The sequence below is a fragment of the Pleurodeles waltl genome, chromosome 6, assembly GCF_031143425.1.
Source record: "Pleurodeles waltl isolate 20211129_DDA chromosome 6, aPleWal1.hap1.20221129, whole genome shotgun sequence".
Taxonomy (NCBI): domain Eukaryota; kingdom Metazoa; phylum Chordata; class Amphibia; order Caudata; family Salamandridae; genus Pleurodeles; species Pleurodeles waltl.
This window is the reverse complement of record NC_090445.1, coordinates 489244689-489269295: the sequence shown is the minus strand read 5'-3', so window position 1 is coordinate 489269295 and position 24607 is coordinate 489244689. Positions and strand designations below refer to the sequence as shown.

At 42.4% G+C, this 24607-nt stretch overlaps 1 protein-coding gene across 4 annotated transcripts in view; it reads right to left on the bottom strand.

Annotated features, from left to right (window-relative positions):
- The window catches only part of TRAF3IP3 (TRAF3 interacting protein 3), a 229544-nt gene that overhangs the window by 119813 nt on the left and 85124 nt on the right, over positions 1-24607 (bottom strand). For all 4 annotated transcript variants that reach the window (XM_069238632.1, XM_069238634.1, XM_069238631.1 and 1 more), the window contains 2 exons: positions 11803-11898; positions 8518-8589 (listed from right to left, as the gene is read on the bottom strand). In XM_069238632.1, coding sequence (XP_069094733.1) covers positions 8518-8589; positions 11803-11898 — 168 coding nt within the window. The remainder of the gene's footprint in view (positions 1-8517; positions 8590-11802; positions 11899-24607) is intronic.

Here is a 24607-nt window from a genome sequence, read left to right as displayed (position 1 = left end):
AATTTTCCAGTAGTATTTTTTGGTACTCCAATAGAGTACTATTGTTGAGATGAAAATTAAGCGTCATCTTTTTGATAACACCCCAGAGTGAGTGTTTTAAACATTATAGCATCAACTGGTAACATACTACTCTAAACTTTGCTAAGTAGTTTAGTGTTAATTGTGTGTATTAATACGGCATTCTGGTTATGTAGTTCCATTGTGGAATGCCAATTGCTGGTTATTAGTATTGTTTGGACAGACAACGCACAAGTAGGAATTCCCTATTAATTTGGGAAATGTAGTCTGATCATGGTATGCTAACTGCAGTCCTCATAGCTCAGAAACCAATTTGGTATGCAGTCATATCCCATAATAATATAAGAGGGGCCTTTTCTAAACTGGAGCATCCTCCCCAGCTAGATACACACAAATGACTACACCAAGCATGGAGCTTGGTCTTACTCGTAGTTATTGCTCTGCATGTAGCCGCACACTCAACATTCTAACAGGAAATCTATTCAACACAAATGTGTTGCTCGAAAGAGAATTTACCTTAAAAGGCAAGAAGCATCTGTCAAAACAGGAATGGTTCATTTAATTAAACATTACGGCCAGGAGAACAGTTACAGAACTGGGGTCTGAGGACTGTCTCTCATTGTACATCGGATTGAAGCAGGCTTTTATACATTTCACTGAGTGCCATAAAGCCATAAAAGACATCTTTTTCTTGGTAAAAAATGCGAACAGTTGTCATGGAGTCATAAATACAATTCCAGATAGTGAACACAGGTGGGCCTCGACCTGGTGTGGAAACAGTGTGGGCCAGCAAGTATGTGTCCATGGGCCAGATGTAGGAAAGGATTTGCGAGTCACAAACGGCAAAAATTGCCATTTGCGAGTCGCAAATTGCATTTTCCTATACAGAAATGCATTTTGCGAGTCGGCACCGACTCGCAAAATGAATTTCCGAACCGCAAATAGGAAGGGGTGTTCCCTTCCTATTTGCGATTCGCAGTGGTATGCAATACCATTTGCGACCGCATATGCGGTCGCAAATGGTGTCGCAGTTACCATCCACTTGAAGTGGATGGTAACCCACTAGCAAATTCCCTTTGTGAATGGACCACAAATTATTTTTTCAGGGTAGGTAGTGGTCCAAGGGACCACTACCTGCCCTGAAAAAATACCGAAACTAAAGGTTTCGGATTTTTTTTTAAGTGCAGCTCGTTTTCCTTTAAGGAAAACGGGCTACACTTTAAAAAAAAAACTGCTTTATTTAAAAGCAGTCACGAACATGGAGGTCTGCTGACTACAGCAGGCCTCCATGTTTGCGAGTGCCCATAGTCGGTATGGGGCCGTAATTTGCAACCCACCTCATTAATATTAATGAGGTGGGTCTTTGCGACCCCATACCGACTCGCAGACGGTGTCTGAGACACCCTTCTGCATTGCAAATTGCGACTTGCAATTTGCGAGTCGGAAGGACTCGCAAATTGCAAGTCGCATTTTGCAATTTTCCTACATCTGGCCCCATATGTCCAGCCGGAGGGGCGCGTGGTTGGTGCGTGTGCTGTGTGCGCTGTGTCCTGATTGGTTCTAGGCTCCTAACTACATGTGGCATCTAACTTTATGGTGTATTTGGGAATGCACGCGTCCCTCTGGCTATTTGTGCTTTATTTGGGCCAATCTCCAGGGACCATTGTGGTGTTGCTGCCTATCTGTGGGATCTGATCTAAGTTTTCCTGTCTGTGCATTTGGCTGCTGGCTAAGTGTTACCCCATCTGGACCAACAAAGAGGCTGTCTTCAATCAGTTGATTATCAAGGACTCCCTCGATGCAGGTGGTGCATCAATTTTTCCAGCCGTGATGCAGGTGGTGTGTCGATTCCAACCACGATACACGTGACGTGTCATTTTTACAGCTACGTTGCAGGTGGTGCATAAATATTTTCCGCGCGCGGCTCCTGTGCGTGGATTTCCACTGTGGTTCCACCAGCTTCACCTTTCAAGTGCCCAGGGACTGGACAGGGCACCACTTGGCATAGTAGGAGTCTCAGCAGAGAGTCCAGGTGCTGGCAGAGGAAGTCTTTGATGACCCTGAGACTTCAAAACAGGAAGCAAGTTCAGTCCAAGCCCCTGGAGACACTTCGGAAGCAGGAATATACCCCAAACTCCAGTCTTTGTCCTGTATAAGGCAGAAGCAGCAACTGCAGGCCAACCCAGCAAAGCACAGTCACAAGGCAAAGGGGCAGTACTCCTCCTCCAGCTCTTCAGCACTCCTTCTTGGCAGAGGTTCCTCTTGGTTCCAGAAGTAATCTAAAAATCTGGGGTTTTGTGTCCACGACTTATACCCCTTTCTGCCTTTGAAGTAGGCAAACCTCAAAGGAAAGTCTCTGTTGTTCACAGGATCCTGCCTTGCCCTGGCCTGGCCCCAGACACACATCAGGTGGTTGATGACTGCATTGTGTGAGGGCAGGCACAGCCCTTTCAGGTGTAAGTGTCAGCTCCTCCCTCCACTCTAGACCAGATAATCAAACAGGATATGCAGCCTACACCCCAGCTCCCTTTGTGTCACTGTCTAGTGGAGATTCAAAAACAGCTCAACTGTCAGTGTGACCCAGACAGCGAATATACAAGCAGGCAGAGGCACAGAATGGCTTCAGAAAGATATGCCCACTTTCTAAAAGTGGCATTTTCAAACAGACAATTTAAAAACCAACTTTATCTAAAGATGTATTTTTAAAGTGTGAGTTAAGAGACCCCAAACTCCACACTTCAATCTGCTCCCAAAGGGAAACTCCACTTAAACGTTATTTAAAGGCAGCCCCCGTGTTAACCTATGAGAGAGATAGGCCTTGCAACAGTGAAATCTGAATCTGGCAGTATTTCACTGTTAGGGCATGTAAAACACATCAGTGCATGTCCCACCTTTAACATACACTGCACTCTGCCAATGGGACTACCTTGGGGTGCCCTACATGTATAAAAAGGGAAGATATGGGCCAGACAAGTGTGTACACTTGCCAGGTCGAATTGACAGTTTAAAACTGCACACACAGACACTGCAGTGGCAGGTCTAAGCCATGTTTACAGGGCTACTCATGTGGGTGGTACAACTAGTCCTGCAGGCATTTGATTTACAGACCCTGGGCACCTCTAGTGCATTTTAATAGGGACTTACTAGTAAATAAAATATGACAGCCATGGAAAAGCCAATTACACACACAATTTACACAGACAGCGTATTCACTTTAGTACTGGTTAGCAGCGGTAAAGTGGCCAGAGTCCTTAAGCCAACAAAAACTGGTCAGAAAAAATAGGAGGAAGGAGGCAAAAAGTTTGGGGATGACCCTCCAAAAGGGCCAGGTCCAACAGTCACCATGTGTTCTTTGCTAGTTACAACTTCAAAAGGTCCAGCTTCAAAGGGAGCATCAGATTTGCATTTTCTCTGCTGTCACACAAATACTTGGTCGACTTCATTGAAAATAATATTTCTGGCACATCGATGCTAGTCACCATATACTTTCATTCTTTGTTTACGACATGTCTGTTTGACAAGTTCCCCATCTGTTGTAGATTTTTGTTGGTTCATTGCTGTAACTTGGTCGGCATAACTCTCCTGAACATCAGGGTGGCAGGACTTTCACCTGTTGTTGAATGAGGAGTTGATCAGTAAGCCAGAACAGTAGGATTGAGAGCTGACTTCAGATCAAGCTTCTCCAGTTTAGCATGCTGGACATACTTTGTGAGGGTGCTCAAAAAAGCGTTTGACAACATCATTTGCTTGTGGCCAAAGAGTTGTGCTTTTCTGATGCTTCATCTTGAGATGATTAAGAAAAACTCTGAATTCTCAACTGCTGAAAGGCGGGCCATTGTCAGACTTCAGACACCCCATATCACAAAAATGGCATCTAACTTCTCAATGACTCTTTCTTGAGTAATGGATGAGAAATCCCCTACTAGTATTCATCTGTAATCACCATCAGGTGATGTCCATTATCAAGAGGACCAAAGAAATCAACAGTAATTCTCTCCCATACATGTTTTGGTAAATTCAAAATGTTCAAGGTATGTTGCATGATTACGGGATATAAGCAATTGCACAAATGACATGCCTTCAGCTCTCTTTGAACTCTCTTGTCAAAATGAGGAAACCAAACATGTTATCGTAGCGCTTGTTTAGTGGCAACAAATCCACTACGTCCTTCATCGGTTACTTCAATTACTTGCTGTCACAGACTCTCTGGTATGACAATTCTTGAACCACATAAGACAATACCATTTAACAGTTCATCAAGGACATTTATTTTGGCTTGTATTCAAATTATTGGTCACCCATAGGCTGTTCTTTGTATATATTTTACATATATTTATTGTTCACTGCACCATTTACGAGCATCAAAGTCACCATATACACTGTCACTATTTTTGTTTTGAGAAATGTGACTGCTGTTAAATATTTTGTTTCAAAAAGTATAGCATTTGGGTACTCCCTTCTCGAGAATTTGATTCATTGTTTTTTTCCCTTCATTGATTTTTAAATGGTTAGCAGTGAGTAGCGGATTTGTTTCTTGCACGTGTTCTTCATCCTTCTTGCCTCAGCATTGTATTTGTTTCTACTCACACCATTTCTTGCACCTGGCTGTCACTGTTTGTTGTATTTTCTGTGCCAGGTTGTTACTGCGTTTAGTGTTTCTCCGTACCTGATTGTCGCTGCCTTAGCGTTGTTGCACTGTATGATTTATAGCTCAGTATCAAGTAGTGGTGCAGTACCTCTTTCATGGCCTTATTAGCAAGTTTCTGGCCAAAGATGCGTACATTTCTCAATGAGACTTTTACTTGATTCAACAGCTTTACACTGGCTGGAGTCGTGCTTTGACTCCACATATGCCAAACGTCAATCTTCGCTTTAGCTGAGGCATATGTGGTATGTACGAGCAGTTTGTTGGACCACAGCAAACTCTCTGGGAGAGCACAGTCGATCTCCAGTTATGTATCCTCTATCTCGTCACCAGTAGTAGTGTCCTCCCCAGCCTGGATACCCACATATAACTATGCCACACACAGAGTTTGGTCATACAGGTCTTTATTGCTCTACGTATAACCGCAAACTAAGCACATTCTAATGTAATATCTATTCACCACACCCAAACCCTTATGTCAGAGTTCTACAGAGTCCATCAAGAACCAAAAGGGTCCCATTATCTCTAACACACAAGCCACTATGTCAATGCATCATGAAATATCACAAAGCGCCTTGAATTGGTTTTATAAATTATATTTATAAATATTTATATTATACATGTATTTGTTTATTCTTCTATGTCTATGGAATAATCCCTATATTTGTTTCTACAAGAGTTTGGGCACATTACTTGATAAAGGCTCGTCTTAATCCAATGCACGTCATCTTGCACTCAATAAACCGTGTGTCCTGCAATAGAGTGCCTTTTTTAAAATTTCTTGTTGCTTAGAGTATTTTGAACAGGAGTACATATACATTACAGAGAGTTGCTTATATACAAATATTGGTAAAGTATATTTGGAAGTTCTAGTAACAAGCTACTTAATGTGTCTCTTTATCTTGTAGAGTTCCACTGCAACCTGTATCCTACATTGACCCCAGAAATGACAAGTGTGGAGTCCTTTGTCTTTTATCTCATTGCCCTTTCTCCGCTTCTGCCACTGGCTCTCATGTCCAAGTATATGTGGTCACTGGTCAGGACATGTGAGACGGAACAGAATATCGCTTCTGTTGGATCTTGCCTCATGTTTATGGCAAGACTTGACATCAGGACACCAGTAATAATGTTAAATAGCACTACACAATGGTTGTGGTGACACCTGGTGTCAATCGACATGCTGCTATGTAATAGGTGCCACAATTTTCCAGAGCCTGTGCCTAAGAAAAGGCTTGTTTCAGTCACAATTTTCCAGTGAGCAAGTTTCCCAGGGTGTAGGGACACCCTCTGCACTTCTCGATACTCAGTGGTCTGATGTTAAGTTACAAACAAAACCTTAAAATCATGATATATTTAGAAGTGTAAATTGCAGGACTAGTGGTGCAAAGCTGATGTTCCTTCATCAACAGATCAGACACCAGAACACTATTGTTGAATGTAAAGTCTTAAAATGCATCTGCGTCTTGGAGGAATAGAAATGCAGGCTCCCTCTGTCATGATGTTTTGTGAACATCTTCAGGCCATGCTTCCGTCGCCTAGAGAGCTTGGGACTCTGGCGATTATGACTAGCCTTGAGGTTTCATATCCAGGGGGCATGTTGAGAGGGCATAGCAGGCTCACAGGATTGCACAGTCCTTTGTTCTCTCCAGTGTGTCCTCAACACTCTTGTGTAGATGTTGCAGAGAAGCTTGTGGTTTGGCCCTGTTTATTTGAACTCCAGCTCCTCATGTCTCCTTGGCCAGGTCACTCCTAGAATTACCCTACAGTCATGCTCCTAGAATTACCCTACAGTCATGCCTCATAGTTAGGCCCAGAGCTGTCCTGAGCTAGGTGAAGCTGCTCTCCACACCCGGTAGCACTGATTCTCCTCGTCCAAACGTTCCAGAAGTCATTATCTTCTGGAACAAAATGCATTCAAAGAAATGGAGCTAATAGCAAGTTGAAATCATGTTCATGCTCAGTTGCAGCTTACATCAACAGTGTAGTCTCGTAGATTAACTTTTTGTTCTATCTGAGACCAGTTACTTACACTCTCTCTTTTCTCTGCACCAGCTTTGATGTGGTGACCTTCAGGGTTATAGTTTCTTCTCCTAACTTTTCCTCTGGACACACTGATTTACTTATTCAGCATTTGTTTTATAACTATTCTATGTTACACAGTTACAGTGGTGTAACAAAACATGAGCCTCCCCCCCGCCAAAGTACATGCAGGGGGCCCATTCTGAGCTGACTCAGGAGCCTGCAGGCCAGGGTACTGTGTTGAGGGCCTACCACTCCCAGGGAGCTCAGGAACCCCCACACATCGCAGGGGCTAACAGGGCATTTGTTAAGGCACTGCACAGTTATTGCTTAAAATCAAAGTGATAAAATATTCTAAATTGTCAACTGAAAAATGACAGATGGTCATTAAGAAAACTGAAGGTTAATTCCTCCAAGACAGAAATATTAGTTAGCAGAGTTCCTCTTGAAACTGCAGTGTGAGCAGAACCAGCAAAATACATTTTAGCCTTATCCTCCTTCCTTCCTCCCCTCTAGTTCAACCACTCAATAGAAACTGCATTCTCATTAAGAGTAAATGAATTATGCAGGAGCGGCTCGCAGCGTGTTGAAGGGGGAGTGTGGCCCGTGGCAGGATGGGGGCAGGAAAATTAATTTTAAAAAGAGAAACACTTGATTCCCTGCCGCCACTGCACCACTCCTCTGCCTCCACTGCAGCTGCAGGCACACGCTCTGAGCCTGCCCTGCGGCCAACCCAAGCACTGCTGTTATGCTGCTGGCAGCATGACAGCAGCGTTCAGATTGGCCAGACCACTAAGGCTGGATGCTCTGAGGCAGAGAATGGGAATCTCTGCCTGCTGTCTCCAGCCCGGCAACACAGTGCCAGGTTGGAGAGAGCACAGTGCGCATGTGTGTTTGGCCGGCCTGAGACGGCAGCCAAACTTACATGAGCACTGAGGGGAGTGCTTTGCATTCCCCCTCCGTACTTGTGCTAGCCCGTGGCCCTGCCCCTTTTACAATAAAACAATAATAAACGCTTCTTCGCCATAGTGGAGGAGCCGCACCTGGAATTGTGCACGGCCAGATAGCAGCAGTCACTCATATGGGATTACTGTACTTCAAGCCACTGAGACAGATTTTGTGAAAGGCTGGGTAAGTAAACACACCATATCATTTGAATCTTGTGTACTGGCTCACACTGTCCTAACCAGCTAACACATATTTAAATCCCAATGTGTTGCACATCAGTTTTTATTGTTCTCAAACATCTTTCCCAATAATTAATTTCAGATACTACATGTACAATCAGGACACTGTGACGTGGCCAATGCATTCCTTCTGTCACCCCACACTCAAGGAGAAGACTTTGTTTAGGTCTATTCCATCCAGGCATCATCTCACTGCTGCGGGCATCTCCCTTTCAGTACTACCTCCAATAAAGACTACTGTGCACTCAGGAAACTCCTCAATACGTATTTATGGGTTCCAATCCAAGAGAAAATGAATAAACGCACGTTATTCAGAGCAATCGCACTGATAAAAGCACATTCACACGTTTATTGCAACAGTGCAAAGGCCAAATTCCCATAAATAACTACGAAACTCTACACACTAGCGTGAGATAAACCGTAAATGAGGGAAAACCACACAACAGGGAAAGAAGGAGGATGAAAATGACGGGGAAAAGGGCAGAAAGAAAGAATGAATGGTCCAGTAACAGTGAGATAAAGGGACAACAGTGTCTGGTAGTGGATTAAAGAAGCCTGAGGTGAATTCAACAAATGCAGCCTGGCACCGCCAGAGCGGAGCTTTGGGCCCCGGCACTCTTTCCTTTACAAATGAATCACTGGCCTTACCTGAGAGTAAATCAGCAGCTTCTGTTCAAGAGCCCCCACTTTGCAGTTCAGTCGGTCTTCATTCAACTGACTCTGAAAGAGAGAAGAGTTGTGACTGTGAATTCACAAGTAAAGACTTTTTACTAAGTGGAGTCGCGCGACGTTTCAAGGCCGGGGGGGGGGGGGGGGGTGTTTGCTGCGTCTGTAATATTTACGTTGGGTCTCCTGCCTGCTCCATCTCACTGTATGAAACATTAGGAGGCAGCACCAATAAAACGGTCAAACAATTGTTAGTCGAAAGGGTTAAGTTTCTTTTAAATGGAGGCTGCGTCTTTCTTCGTAGAATCTCTTGTCTGTTAATCTACCTTGCTTGCGCATTTAGCATTTTGCAAAGACGAACAAAGCAGCTTTCTTATAATAGTTGTAAAGCAGTAACTGAAACTCAATTAGCGGCCACCTGTGGTTGGTAGCCCGCCTGCTTCCGGTACGGTTTGCTCTTTGAATGTGTTTTTTCCTGCGCAAGTACGAGACGACAGGGGAGTTTTGCTGCTCGGGGCATAACTAACCACAGCTCTGCATGAACCTGAGGCTTAAGTGTATCTGCTGCTATAATCAGCCCTCCAAGGCGCTGCTCAGTTAACACCACCAATACCAGTATCATAACTGTCCCTTCTTCATTGTTTTATTCTTTGGAACGCCCCCATTTTTGGGGTCGGATTTTTCTATTTGACTCCAGCATGTAATAGCTTGTAAGATATGTTTAATAGATGTCTAAACAGTGCAATGTACATGCTTCTTAAGAGCTTTAAGAGTCATAATTAGGGAACATTTGGTGATGTAAGATTCTTACCTCCAGCATAAGAACACAAAGGCCGCCGAAACAAGGGAAGTTCAAAGAATTTAAACTTTGTAAACAGTTTGTAATTTTATTGATGCCGATGTATCCGTTTGTATCTAAAATACATTTCTAAGATTCAGGTTAAACAAGGGTGGAAGTTATGCTTCCACGGCAGGTAAAACAGTCTTAGTACGAGGAAATGTGTTGCAAGCAAGTTTCTACAGAAAAAGTTAAGTATGGTCAGTGTCTGAGATGTACACAACGGAGGACGAGGCCGAAAAAGAGAAAGTGGGTCATGAACGTAGATGAGTGATGGAGAGTTCTAGGTAGTGATAAAGTCAGAGTAAATGCATGATTTAGAGGTCAGCTACAACCGTAAATCCACCGATTTCGGGCAGAAATGGTAAAGTAGTCTTTTGGTGGTTTCTCAGCAGGTTGAGAATCTGCCACTAGAGCTCTTCTGTCATGGTTCCTGAAAGTCCAGTTATTTTGATAAGAGAATCCCCACCAACTGCAAATCCTCCAAGACTATACGTACCACCTGTACTGAAATCAATAGATGTACAGTTACCCCTCACCTCTACATTTTTCCTAAAAATCTTGAAACTCGGATGAAACTGAGCAGAAGAATGCAACAGGTGGTGCATCTGGGAACATGCTTCAGTTCCACAGAGGATTCATGAAAGGGTCTTTAGGTTCATCTAGCAAGTCATTATCTTCAGTAGGACACTAAAAACTGTCTTTTTGGGGTCACGCAAATTGCACAAACTCCCTCTCCTATATATAAGACTGGCAGGTTAAACCTTGATTTCCAGTTTTGTAGCATGTCAAATAGAGAGCAAAGACTAGAAGAGAACTGGAAATAACAGCTCAGCCGAACAATGTCTGTCTCATTCTCCATTCCAATCATATTTTCTGAAGTAATTTCCCTTTGACCTGCTGAATTGTTTGCTGGCACCTTCCATAGTTCATAGGGGCGATATGTTAGTGCAATACATGGTTCCTAGTGGCTTTGGTCAAAGACTGTAATGACATTAAGGTTAGTGGTTCTGCATATGTTACTGAACAACTGTCCTCGCTTCCTCCCAATAGTCTCATTACCTCATGCAGTGAACTGAGCCACGTACTTCCTATAAGGGCCCGCAGAATAAAACACACAAATTCACAAATAAGAGTAATTTACACCTACAATTTGCTTAGTTTACCACTTCTGTTGCGTTTTCCAGAAAAGACATGAATGTTACAGAGAAAGTATGACTTCCTATCTTCCTTGGAATTCACCTGGAAAAACTCACCATGCGACTGCAGATTGTCCACTGAGCAGAGTTTACCATCCACAGATGAGATAGAGAACGAAAAGATACAGCTATTTTTTCCTTTATGTTTTTTTTTTTTACGTGTAAACCATTATTCTGTGTGAAGATATACGATTCGTCTTCAGTGCCTAAAACATATAAGTGTTTAGGATAGTTTCCTCACACCGATAGCATCACGTATTGTAGAAATAGCTTTAAATTTAAAAATGCTGTGAGTGCAGAAAAAGGCATAAAGCCCAAATTACGAATTTGTGAATATTTTCTTTGGCTATGCCGCTACTGCTGCACATAATTCAGAAAACACGTTTTCCCTCCAGCCTCAGATCACGTTTACCATTTTCATTGTAACATGTGACTCTTCTTAGGATTTCACCCGGAGAGATTTGGCAAGAGTCTTTATGTGTCAAAGCACAAAAAACGTTGAAGAACGTTGTCTGTGTTACATCATGAAAAGAGTCGCACTCTGGCATATAAAATACGATTGGAATACTAGACATGCAACTTACACTAAAAAAGGGGAACGTTGGATTCCAGTTTAATATTAAATAACATTTGGTTCACAAATATATCCCTATGCTTCTTAATCCTAGTAAATTTTGCGCACTAGATAGGATTCAATTACCATTGTTAGTACTGGGGTATATTCGCCTATCCAGGTTCTCTCCCTCTCTGTCCTAGTAGAGATGCAGCAATCTCAAAAGTTGCCCCTGTAAGGAACTCTGCTGTTGGATCTTGTTCTATATTTCTACCCTGAGACCACGGAAGTCCTTTAGGGCTAGCCAAGTGTAACAGCTCCTAACCTAAGTTTCCGTGGGGTGCTCTTGACACTGTCATTGTCACACCTCATCTGAGGGCTCATGAAGGCAATTGCAGGAACATAAGGTAAACAAGGCTCAAACAGGTATTAAGATTGTAATGATATCTTGGGCGTCAAGCCATGCGTGTTGTCACTTCTCTACCCGTGGCAGAATCGATCTTAAAGCCTAAGACCTGAAGTTGCTGTGCAGAAGATCAAATGATTATTTAGTTGGTCGGTCGCGGAAAGGTATTTCTTGCTCCTCCTATCCTTATAGTACCTCAAAGCTCAGGTTATGTGTGTACACAAACACACCATCTCATTGGCCCTCTGTGCCAGTGTGTGGTGTTTCTTACCTTCCAAGAATTTTCAGCGGCTTGTACCAATGCAGTTAAAAGTTCCTGAAGGATGGCAAGCTTCTTTTTCAGCCTCAGCTCACGGTGAAGGGCTTCCTGGGGAATGAAAGGAATCACCAAAAGAGATTATTCAAACCTTGTCCTAAAATGAAGCACAGCAGTAGGAGTTTGGCCCCATTAACAAGCAATTACAAAAAAAAAGACAATTGTAATCCATCACAATAATGTAAGTATGCACTCAGAATATTAAGAAAATGAAATGGCAATTATTTTACAGGTGTTCTTAACAAATTAAATCCATACCACAGAATAACGTATATTTTAAATTGAAAAATAAATAGAAAAGGCTCGAATGGAGAAGTACACCACTACTGCAGCTCAGTTGTGGGTCACGTGCCCTCATCAACTGCAGAAGTAAAGTGGTGATTTACCTAGAGTGCATTATTCATTATTATTCATATGTCTACAGGGACTTCCTTATTGCGCCACTGACCTGGCTTGTGCACTTGCATGAACTAAGCTGCTCCTATCCAACGAGGGGAGGAGTCAAGGGTACTACCTTTTCTTACTGTTGTTACAATGACAGGGACGTGCACAAACGGTCAGGTCATCAGGAGCCAAATAATAAGTGACAACAGCGTGAGTTATGTGCCAATGAAAAGTGGCATATTGATAGATTGTGGAGCTGGATAGCAATAAGATGGGTGTATTGCTGAACGTTTTTTTGGTGGTAAGATGCCAACTCGCACGAGGGGAAATAGTGAGAATAAAACTCCCACAGCTCCTCCATTGAGCCTACATGAGCCTACATAACAAATTCTGGTATATTAACAGTGACTGGAGAGCTAAACCCAAGACATTTTTTCCTTTTAACATAAAGATTGATGCACTGGTCTTCACAAAAGTAATAATACCATAGCATCAAATGAAGGGTTACAGATAGAATAAGTAAACATGTAGACACCCTCATACCGGCGCTCAATACGTGAGCGCACAAAACATGCAACTACATCACACATTCCATTAGGAACAGAAAGAGTAATATAGGCACCCACCAGGAGAAGAAATCAACACTATTTTAAAGTCCTCCCTCCTACAAAAGATCCCCAAAAACATGTTCAAGCCTTTTCATGCCAAGCTTCAAGAATATGGAACCAACTACCTGAAAATATCACATTCAACCTAAAACTACTTGCTGTCTGAAAATACCAAACTCCCCCCTTTTTAGGGTTGAGCGTGCAAGCACTCTGGCCCTGTTGTAATCTCTCTGTAGGCTTTTTAACCACGCCCATGTCACACCCATCAGTTTCGTTGGTTCGTGGGCTTGCCTTTTAAAATTTGCTTGATTTCATTTGTGAAAGGCATGCATACGTCATGCCTTTTCAGTGTTTAGTCCTCCTCGACAGCACCAGTAAACTACTGAAAACATACAAGGCTTCATGTTTTCCACATGGCTTCTGGACTACTTTTATTTTTATTTCCTACGCAGTGCGAACTCGCTGGGCAGTAGTTGAGCTCTTTGCATGACATCGATCGTGTTACATAGATAATTTTGGGTGCTCCTTCACACTCATAGCGTGGCACTTTAAATCGGCTCGCTTATGTAAAACTGAATTACTTTTCATTTTCAATTTATGTGGTAAGAAAAGTCCGGTTAGGACTTTACTACGCTAATAGCTCTAAGTCGAACAATTGTGAGACCCATTGCATTGCAAATGCTTGGGTCATTTAAGACTGGTCTTTATGGGCGAGCGCAAATGGCTCTGTCCATTCTGTAATCTCTCTTTGGGCGTCAAACCGCACCCAGGTCACTTCAGTCACTTACATTGGTTTGTGGGCTTGCCTTTTAAAATCCGCTTGCTTTCATTTGTGAAAGGTATGCATACGTCATGCCTTTCCCGGTGTTTAGCCCACCTACACAGCACTGGTAAACTACAAAAAACATGCGAGGCTCGATATTCTCAGCCTCGGGTCCGGACTACTTTATCTGTTTATTTTCCATGCTGCGCAATCGCGCTGCATTTTACATAGCGCGATCGCGCTGTGTTTTTTTTCTTTACAACGCTAATAGCTCTAACTCAAGCAAATGCTAGACCCGTTGCACTGCAAATGCTCGTCTTTTACTGCATTCATCCTGCCTTGGGCTGGTGACAGAGAGCTCTTTCAATTGTCTTTAAACACTTTACTGTAAACACATCAGTCGAGAGGTGTTTCGCCTTGCGGCAGTCAGAGCCCTGACCTCTTTGCAAGCTGCACAGTCTATTCTGTGTCTTGTAGTGTCAATATTTGAATTTTAGAAATTACCTAAAAATCGCTGAATGCAAACAGCTTTCTGGTATAAAGGCTTTAAAAATATAAAGGAAGGAAGACAGTGCGCCGTAACATGGGACCATTCGGACTCAGCGTTTCCAGAAATTGAATTACACAAATATATCTATGTCCAGCATTCTGAAAGACAAGCGCTAGGCGGAGAACTGGGTACCGCACCCTTTACACAGTTGGGGCCAGATGTAGCAAAGGTTTTTACCCATTCTGTGTCTATGGGAAAAAGTGTTCGTACATATGGCCCTCGGTGCCTTCCAGCATTTGCAATTGCAACATACCCCTTGCAAACGCGTAACGACTGATTCCTAGCACAGACATGGAGATCTTTCAATAAATCATAATTAGTCCACAAAAATAATAAACACGAGACTAAGATGTGTTTAAATGACTCTGTGTTCCTTCTAATGCATTGGCCGTTTTCTTGTTGATTTATGTTCCAGCTTCAGCGTAGATTTTCTTTTCTTATTGTTATTTATTTTGGGGTTAATTAGATTCTTAGGCTTGGTACCTAGGCTGCTCAGTCGATCACGATAAAGATGGATTTGCCAAGTACGCTGGGTACTCTTTTGTCCTCTCTGCGAACAGCTTAAAAATAATCAGGATGCAGAGAGCGGTGGAGGAGGGCAGCCCAAAGGAGGTACAAGTAGGTCAAAGGTATGAGCAGGTCAGGCTGGCAGGATGCCCAGTGCCAGCCAACACGCAAACCTATTTGCAGCACCTGAAAAAAACACTCCTGTATCAACAGTCAGCTTACAGCCTTCTCCATGTCTGTATCCAACTTGCGCTCGTTATGCAGACGCTTTTCCTATTACTTTTTCCCACTGGACATTTACCTGACTGCTCTGCTTCACAGTATGGCTATGAGCGGCAGCTGCGGGATGAGGAATATAAAACAAGCACTGGCAGAGTCAATAGATCGCATCCATGTAAAAGCCATTGGCTTTGCCAATGTCTTTTAGCCAAGCTGTACAGCAGCGCGCTGTGTAGCGTGGCTAAAAGGCAAGCTAGGAAATAAGAGCTATGATATGGTCAGTGCTGGTGACTTCATAACACTTTTTTTTTAGTTCGAGCGTGCAAGCGCTCTGACGTGTTCTAATCTATCTGTGGACTTTTAACCACTACCACTGCATGACCATCACTATCACACGTTCATGGGCCTGCCTTTCAAAAATCCTTTATTATCACTGGAAAATGCTTTACCTTTGTCCCTCCTTGGGGCAGTTTTGTTACCACCTTGGCCATCGCCCTGATATATGGATAATTGCACGTTTGCCGATATGATTGACTGCGAGCGAACAATTTTTTCCCTTTGTGTCTCTCCTTTGTGCTCACGCTCATGGCGGCCATGACGCTTTAAATTGACTTGCTTATGTCAACTGTTTTACTTTTAATTTTCAATTTATGTGGCAAGAAACATCCAGTTAGGAATTTGTAACGCTAATAGCTCTAACTCGAGCAACCGCAAGACCCATTGCATTACAAATGCTTGTTTAGATTCAGCTAAAAATCTAAAACCTCTGTTCTTCTCATCTTCGAAATCCATGCTGTTATATTTGGTGTTTCAGTGTTGCGTATGATGTGCTCCTTTGCCTTTAAGCCAAGGTCCACGCCATAAAAGTACTTACGGCACACAAATAAAATACAATTGATTCCAATATTAGCACTCCCCATCTCAAATCATAATTATACATCCACATCCCTTTCTTATAAACCCTTCTTGATTTGTGACTCATGTCTTCTTTTACACTACATTCGGTTTCTGACTCCTTCATTTTAATCGTCACAGCATTCCACAAACTTCCCTCTCAATGTCAACGTGTCCTTTGTCACTTCTCTTGTGCTAGTTTGAATATCAGAACATAGAGCGGAACAAGCACCACCCTGGACAAGTTCCACACACTTCAATTATTCAGCTCAAATGTATTACTTTTAAAGCTCTCTATATTCAACAGAATAGCAAATTAAGGTTTCTCATCCTTCTAGCCCTGTCCCAATCTAGTGGGGGCTTCACTTCTAATAATACCAGAAGGAGTGGCCCATACTTTCTCTAGTGCAGTGTCTACTGATAAGCACCTAACAATTTTTTAACCTCATTTCACCAGTTTGTACCCTCCAACAAAACAGACTGCAACCCGTTCTTTAATATCCAATTCCACATCTTGAATAACCCAAACCTTTGCTGTGAGGATAATAGAAACAAGTCTTGATGTGATATGTATTATGTTTGCTCAGACATTCCTTAATGTCTGTACAAACAAGTTTTAGTTCATTATCTGTTGCTAATTCCTTACTCAAAAATGACTCTTTAGGAAGTCAATCTGACTTTTGGTATTACCTGTTTGACAGAATTCAGTTACTTCCACTGCAAACAATAATCCACCATAGACAAGGGGTACTTTGGTTCTGCTTCTGAGAATGCAAAACAAATTTAACTGTCCAACATTGATTTTCTAGAGGGGCTGCTGTCTACATAGATTTGCAACAACGACTTGACATGTATCACTCCAAGCACAAGCCAAACACCCACAAAGCAGGAGTTCCAAACATCTGTCCATACCAGACCAGTTCACAATTATTCTGACTTTCCTTTTCAAAGCACTGATGCCATTATGGCCTCCGTGCACAAGAAAACTATTTTTCTATTATAGCTGCATACAAACCCAAACTTCTACTCAACTTCCAGTCACACATCACCTCATCAGCCTCATTCCAATATTGCAATAGTTCCTTTGAAACCCTATTTTTCTTAGGCCGTACCTTTTTTGCTCGAAGGTAAATCAAGCCTTCAACATCAAATCTTTATTCATGTACTCTCCAACTCAAAGAAACCCATCAACTACCTCCCCTACACATAGTAGTACACACATATCTTCCTTCTCACAATAAACAACGTACTAGATATCTAGAGGAAAGTCTAGATAGAATTTGACTGCTGGTCATCACATGTGCTACACCTGGTACATATACTTTGAATTTAATAATGTCCTGCAAAAACATAATGTAGCTATTAACTACCCGATTTTGTCACAGTAAAGCTACATAGGTTTACTATTCTTAACTACACATATATGTACCCTGGAGTTAAGGATATTAAATCTATATTTACCTTTATAGATTGACCTTGACACTACTAACTAATGTCCTCAGGGCAGCTGTTAAAGGCAACTTGAAGGAGTCCTGGAAAGAAGCTATTGTAGTCTCCATTTTTAAAAAAGGTGATCGGAGCCTGCCTACATCTTATCGTCTGATCTCCTTATTAGACTACACGGTGAAGATCCTTGGGCGCATTATTTTAGATAAACTAGAGACTTGGGCCGAATCCTCTGCCTTCTTTTTGCCATTACAATATGGTTTTATATCAAAATTGGGGACAGTGGAGGAGGTGTTAAATCTGACCCTCATTTGGGGAAAGTACGTCAAAGCCAGGAAAGGTGCCGGTTCATATGGAATTCATGGATCTCTCCTGTGCTTTTGACCTAGTGGATTGGGAAACTTTATGGGATTTAATGAATCAGGGAGGGATTGATCACTCTCTTGTGGAATTAGTGCAACCCCTGCATACTGGAACAACCAGTAAGGTGCGCTACACTCTTTCTGGTGATTGTACGGAATCAATTGGGGTATCCAGAGGAGTGAGACAGGGCTGTATTTTATCTCCTTTTTTATTTTTATCATATATTAACTCCTTAGGTCCCTTTTTAGAATCTTATAGACCAGATATCTCCCAAGTTGGTACACAGGCCGTCCCAGTTCTTCTTTATGCAGATGATGCCATTCTTTTGGCATTAACTGCCAATGGCCTTCAAAAACTGTTCAATGGGTTTTATGACTTCATGTTTAAATTAAAATTTAATGTCAGTTTTCAGAAATTGTTTATTATGACCTGTGGCCCTAAAGCAACTAAAACTAAGGCCTTCTCTATAAGAGGGACTAAAATAACAAAAGTCCCCTTCTTATGTTACTTGGGTATTCTATTTGAGGCCCGTGGATCTTGGGAGAGGCAGGTCGCCCAACGAGTACTGAAAATAGGGGCAGTCTCTGACACCCTATTTAGATTTGCTAGCCAGCTTGGTTGCAGATCGATTATGGAATTAGTTCAGGTGTACAGAAGTAAATGTTTCTCACTTGGGGTGTGGGGCTTTGTATCACTGGGCTGAGTGCATGCTGTTGAGAATAAATTTGTCTATCGATTGTTAGCATCACCACAAAGTACTGCAAGTTTTATTCTTCATCTAGAATTAGGTATGGACTATATTGAGGATTATGTGGCTATGGCTCCTTTGTTGCTATGGATAAACATACAGGGCACCCCAAAGGCTAATTTTTCTATTTTAGTATTAGCAAACTGCCTAAAGCTGGATAGCTGGCATACCATTCCATGGCTGGCATATGTCAAAAGACATTTTTATTGCCTGGATCTAAATGCACTTTTTGATTTTCCTGACAAGATCTGCCCCCATCTTAAGGAATGTGTTAAAGGGCATTATTTGTTTTACACTGAAGAAGGGCGCATCAAAAGTCCCCTAAATATGGTTTCAGTGCTGAATTTCATGCAGCGTGATAATACTTCAGGGGCAAACACGTACCTGATATGGTTATCTAATCCACAGCACAGGTTTTATATGACAAGGCTGAGGCTTAACTTAATACATTACTTGGTTGCCTTCCCAGTGGCTGGCTTAAGAGAAACTATTTGCATCCGATGTCCCTGTGATAGTGTTTCAATTCAGTCTACGATCCACTTCATGCTCTTTGGTAAATTGTATTCTGTGTTTCAGTGGTTATTTTCTCCAGCCCATTTTTAAAATGCATTACCTCACACATAAATGGCCTGAGGTATTTGCAGTCTCCTGCCACATCTGAAGATTGTAAAATCACGGAAGTTACATGGCTCCGGGGCCTGAATGTTTAGCCTGTTTTTAATTTTGCATGTTTAAGGTAAATGTTTTAAGTAATTTTATATTGTGTTTTAACGCTTTCTTTTCATATGATGATGGTGATTGCTCTGTGTTTTGTCAGTTTTATGGGCTGTACTGCTATGTATTTTTATGTAAAAGTGACTTGTTTTCCTTTTTTGGTTGTGTTTTTAGGGTGGAAACCATTTGTAAGCCTGCTTGGTTATGAAATATTTGGACGGCTTACTTTATTGATTACTATGCACAATGTCTGTTTTTATTGTTTTGAATTTTGTACTCAGATAAAAAATTTATATGAATATGTTGATGTCTTTTTGTATTTGTATGGACCAGCTGGGACCGAATAAAGTTTTGATGATGATGATGATGATGATGACCTTGACAATATTTTGGTGGTGAATATTTCGTCGGTAGGACAATGATCACACCATGTAGGATGATAACTCCCACATTACACTGACATGGCACACTTCTTGCTGGAGTGAAAGCTTTTGAAGCCTGCATTGCCATTTTCAAATTCTGGATATGGCCATTCCAACTCAGTTCGAACTACAAACTCTGTGCTGCCAATTAACTGTAAACAGTTAGTAATCCTACCAGCACACTGCAGATTTCTCTCCACTGTTAATTTGCCTCTCCTAACAAACCGTCTTCGATGCATATTCTGATGTCAGTTCATGAGCAATCATTCTTTCCTTGTTATAATACTTCTCCTGAACCATAATTACATGTTCCATTTCAGCAATGGATGATGGTTGAGTAGACTGATGCATTCAACAATGATCTCTGTTTCACCTCACATTCTTAGGTTCGAATGCCAGTGGATCCACTCAGCGATGCATACTTCTGAAGTTGATACAAGGATTATTATTGAGTTGGTAAGTAATAAACCTCTATTAATCACCACCAAGATACTGCTCGGGATGAACGTGCAGTGTAATTTTATGTTAAACTGAAGTGGAGGCCTCCGAAAAGCAATTGTCCACCATGTGCTTGTTAAGCTCCATGGTACTGTGTTATATATAGCCTCAAAATGGCACACCCTCTGTCTTTACCACATCTGCAGCATTCCAGTCAACCTGCAATACATGAAGTATGACACACAGTCTCTGTATGATGTGTTGCCCGAGACATCATCCTTTCCTAGACCACGAATAATAAAGCCATATGCAGGGTCAGACTGGAACAGAAAACAGGCTGGACATCAAATTAAAAGTAGCCCCCATTAGTGAATTCAATAGCTAAAACGAGTGTCCCATGTTTGCAAATTGGGGCAATTTTGAACTTGTAAAGACACGCTGAATAAGTGTTTTGCAAAGTATGGAAGACCGCATGGATTTGAGTTTGCAGCATATAATGTTTGTTTTAATATCAGATAAATCATCAGTAGAAGCTGCAGATCATTCACAGGCCCACCAACAGCCAAAAAACAGCCCACACACTGACCTGTCAGATCACACCTTCGGGTACTGCCTGATTGCCAGTCGGACCTTGGCCATATGGAGTTGTGTCCATCCCAGCTATAAGACATACAAACATTCTGTCTCACTGGAGCTTGAGAACATCACATCAAAAGCTGTAAGGCTTGCATACTCCATTCTGTCTGCAGCCCTCGCTCAGTAGTCCAGCACTGCAGCATTAAGTGGCATCTACATTCTGGTGCACACCAGCCTCTCTCATGCCTTCTCATTCTCTGTTGATTTCCTGTAACGGTGTTTGTGAGGACATACTGCTAGTGCCTCTCAATTACCTGTTCACACCCAACTCCGACGTGACGGACACACTGCAGCACCACAGAATTATGGGTTGGATTCCCTTCATTACATCTGCACAAAGTATCTGGAGAAATCAACATGCCCAGGCAGCTGCCAGATGCATAAATCTCACTGGCATGCCAAATGCCAGGATGGCAAAATTGCCAATATGGCACAAGAAGTTACTGAGGTAAGAAATAACCAATCAAAATGGAGGCTAGCGATTATGCAACTGCCACTGCTTCCACACTCGATCCTACAAACTATACCTTGCATATTGTCTTTCTGAAACAAATAACAGATAACCCCAACCATCTCATTCCATTTGTTTTAAATGCCAACTTACTGTTCAGAAACACTCCTGCAGCATTACTTTTTACATTTGTTCCTAGCCGCAGCATAAGATTTTTTTCAGCCACGGCCCGCGGGCCAGTTGTAAAGTGCCTGAGGAAGGTGGGAGGGGCTAAATACTAGTCTTCACGTTGCACAGTGGTGCCAGTCACTCACTCTTCAAAGTGGCTGTGCCCATGTTGTGTTGGACGGCAGCCTTTCTGTGGCCAGCCTGACATGCGCACTAGCCGCCTCTCTCACATGCTCATTAGTGAGCTGGGGGCAATCACAGCTGCATCCCCCCAGTCTCCTAATGAGCGCTAACTTCACCTGCCCACTCCAGTACTGACACTGCTCTCATGCTGTGTGTTGATAACAGAAAGCAGGAAAGCAGTGTTTGGATTGGTTCGGAGAGGCCGTGATTACCAGGCCTCTGCAGGTGACATGAAGCAGCCGCATTGAAGGTTGGAAGATTCCATTCAGGTCCACTGAGCTCTTGCCTAATCACTGTGTAGCTAAAGCTATGCAGTGATTGGTCCTTAGTTTCTGCTGTTGGGGCATGTACTTGTCTTCGTCGAGACACTTCATGCGCAGCACATTAATCTGCCACCACCGAGGCATCGGCATTGCAGTTGCTGTAGTAAGTGCACAGTTGGGCATACAGGCAGTCAAGTGCCTCCAGCACTGCATGCACAGAACACGATGAGGCAGCGAAGGACGGGAGGCAGTGTAGTCAGAGAGGTTACAGTACCGGTAACTCCTGCGTCTCACTCTCAAGCTTCTTAGTCTCATATATCCAGGCCTGGCATCATAGAATGTAAAAAAATAAGAGGTAAAAACAAATTGCAATAAAATTTACTACGTTCATTGTGAGTACTAGGTTTGAGCAGTTGGCAATTACTCTATGGCTTTTTTTATTATAAAGCCATTCAGTGTATGTGTGTTCCTGTGTGTGAATTGTGATGACTGGCCGACTTTCTGGAACTGTCTGCTGATGGCAGCTCGCACTTAATGCATTAGCTTTACATGACAACCTGCTGCACTTTCAAGGAGCCTGCAATCAATTGAGACTATTGACTGTCCTATAAGAATCCTTTTACATCACTTTAATGCCCACCAGCACTTTACAACACACCTCAGAGGTGTTCCATAAACGCTGCATTAAAGTTTTTATCAAAATGCCACACAGGCAGCAGTCAGACAAGGAAGTGAATCAGTACGTTCAAGAGAGAGAGATAGTTCTGACCTCGTCACTTCCCACTCTTGCTCGCCCCTCGCATGTAACTATTGTCTGGGCTTGTCTCGCTCTTTTGCTGCTGCCTGCTCGTATGTCTGGTTCATCCCTCCCAGCCTGGCCTCATTTGCAGAACTGCTCCGTTCAGGATGCATGATGATGAACATGTTCCAAATTTTGAAGCAGATAGTGCATCAGTGCTTAACCCCTTCGCTGCCAGGCCTTTTTTTGGATATTTGGTGCAGTTTACACTTAGACCCTCATAACTTTTGGTCCACATAAGCTATCCATGCCGAATTTGTGTCCTTTTATTCAAATATCCTAGGGATTCTAGAGGTACCCAAGGTTTGTGGGTTCCCCTGAAGGAGACCAAGAAATTAGCCACAAAACAGCAAAAATGTCGTTTAAAAAAAATAAACGGGACAAAAAGGCTGCAGAAGGCAGCTTGTGGTTTTTCCCCCTGAAAAGGGCATCAAGAAAAGGGTTTGCGGTGCTAAAATCACCATCTTTCCAGCTTTCAGGAACAGGCAGACTTGAATAAAGAAAAACACATTTTCAACACAATGTTGGCATTTTACTGGGACATACCCCATTTTTATTATTTTTGTGCTTTCTGCCTCCTTCCAGTTAGTGACAGAAATGGGTGTGAAACCTATGCTGGATCCCAGAAAGCTAAATACTTCTGAAAAGTAGACAAAAGTATGAATTCAGCAAGGAGTAATTTGAATAGATCCTACAACGGTTTCCTACAGAAAATACCAGCTGAAATAAAAAAAATATTGAAATTGAGGTAAAAAAATAGCAATTTTTATCCACATTTTACTCTGTAACTTTTTCCTGCAATGTCAGATTTTTTAAAGCAATATACCGTTACGTCTGCTAGACTCTTCTGGTTGCGGTGATATATATGGCTTGTAGGTTCATTAGGAACCCTAGGTACCCAGAGCCAATAAATGAGCTACACCTTGTAATGGGTTTTTATTCTATACCGGGTATACAGCAATTCATTTGCCAAAATATAAAGAGTGAAAAATAGGTATCAAGAAAACCTTTGTATTTCCAAAATGGGCACAATATAAGGTATTGAGAAGCAGTAGTTATTTGCACATCTCTAAATTCCGGGGTGCCCATACTAGCATGTGAATTACAGGGCATGCCTCAAATAGACGTCTTTTTTACACACTGTTTTACATTTGGAAGGAAAAAATGTAGAGAAAGACAAGGGGCAATAACACTTGTTTTGCTATTCTGTGTTCTCCCAAGTCTCCTGATAAAAATGGTACCTCACTTGTGTGCTTAGGACTATTGCTCGCGACAGGAAACGCAACATGGACATATCACATTTTTACATTGAAATCTGACGTGTTTTTGCAAAGTTCCTAGCTGAAGATTTTGGCCTCTAGCTTAGACAGCACCTAGGGAAACCTACTAAACCTGTGCATTTTTTAAAACTAGACACCTAGGGGAAACCGGGATGGGGTGACTTGTGGGGTTCTCACCAGGTTCTGTTACCCAGAATCCTTTGCAAACCTCGAAATGTGGCCATAAAAACACTTTTTCCTCCCATTTTGGTGACAGAAAGTTCTGGAATCTGAGAGGAGCCATAAATTTCCTTCCACCCAGCGTTCCCCCAGTCTCCTGATAAAAATGGTACCTCACATGTGTGGGTAGGCCTAACACCCGCAACAGGAAATGCCCCAAAACACAACATGGACACATCACATTATTCCAAAGAAAACAGAACTGTTTTTTGCAAAGGGCCTAGCTGTGGATTTTGGCCTCTAGCTCAGCTGGCACCAAGGGAAACCTACCAAACGTGCATTTTTAAAAACTAGACCCCTAGAGGAATCCAAGATGGGGTGACTTATGGGGCTCTCACCAGGTTCCTTTACCCAGAATCCTTTGCAAACCTCAAAATGTGTCCAAATAAACACTTTTTCCTCACATTTCGGTGACAGAAAGATCTGGAATGTGAGAGGAGCCACAAATTTCTACCCAGCGTTCCCCCAAGTCTCCCGATAAAAATGGTACCTCACTTGTGTGGGTATGCCTAGTGCCCACAAAATGAAATTCCCCAAATCACTATCTAGACACATCACAATTATCAAAAACAAAACTACCTGTTTTTGCGGGGGGTGCATCTGCGTTTTTGGTCCTGGGCTCAGCAGCCATCTAGAGAATCCTACCAAACCCAGACATTTTGGAAAACGAGACACCGAAGGGAGTCCAGGGAGGTGTGACTTGTG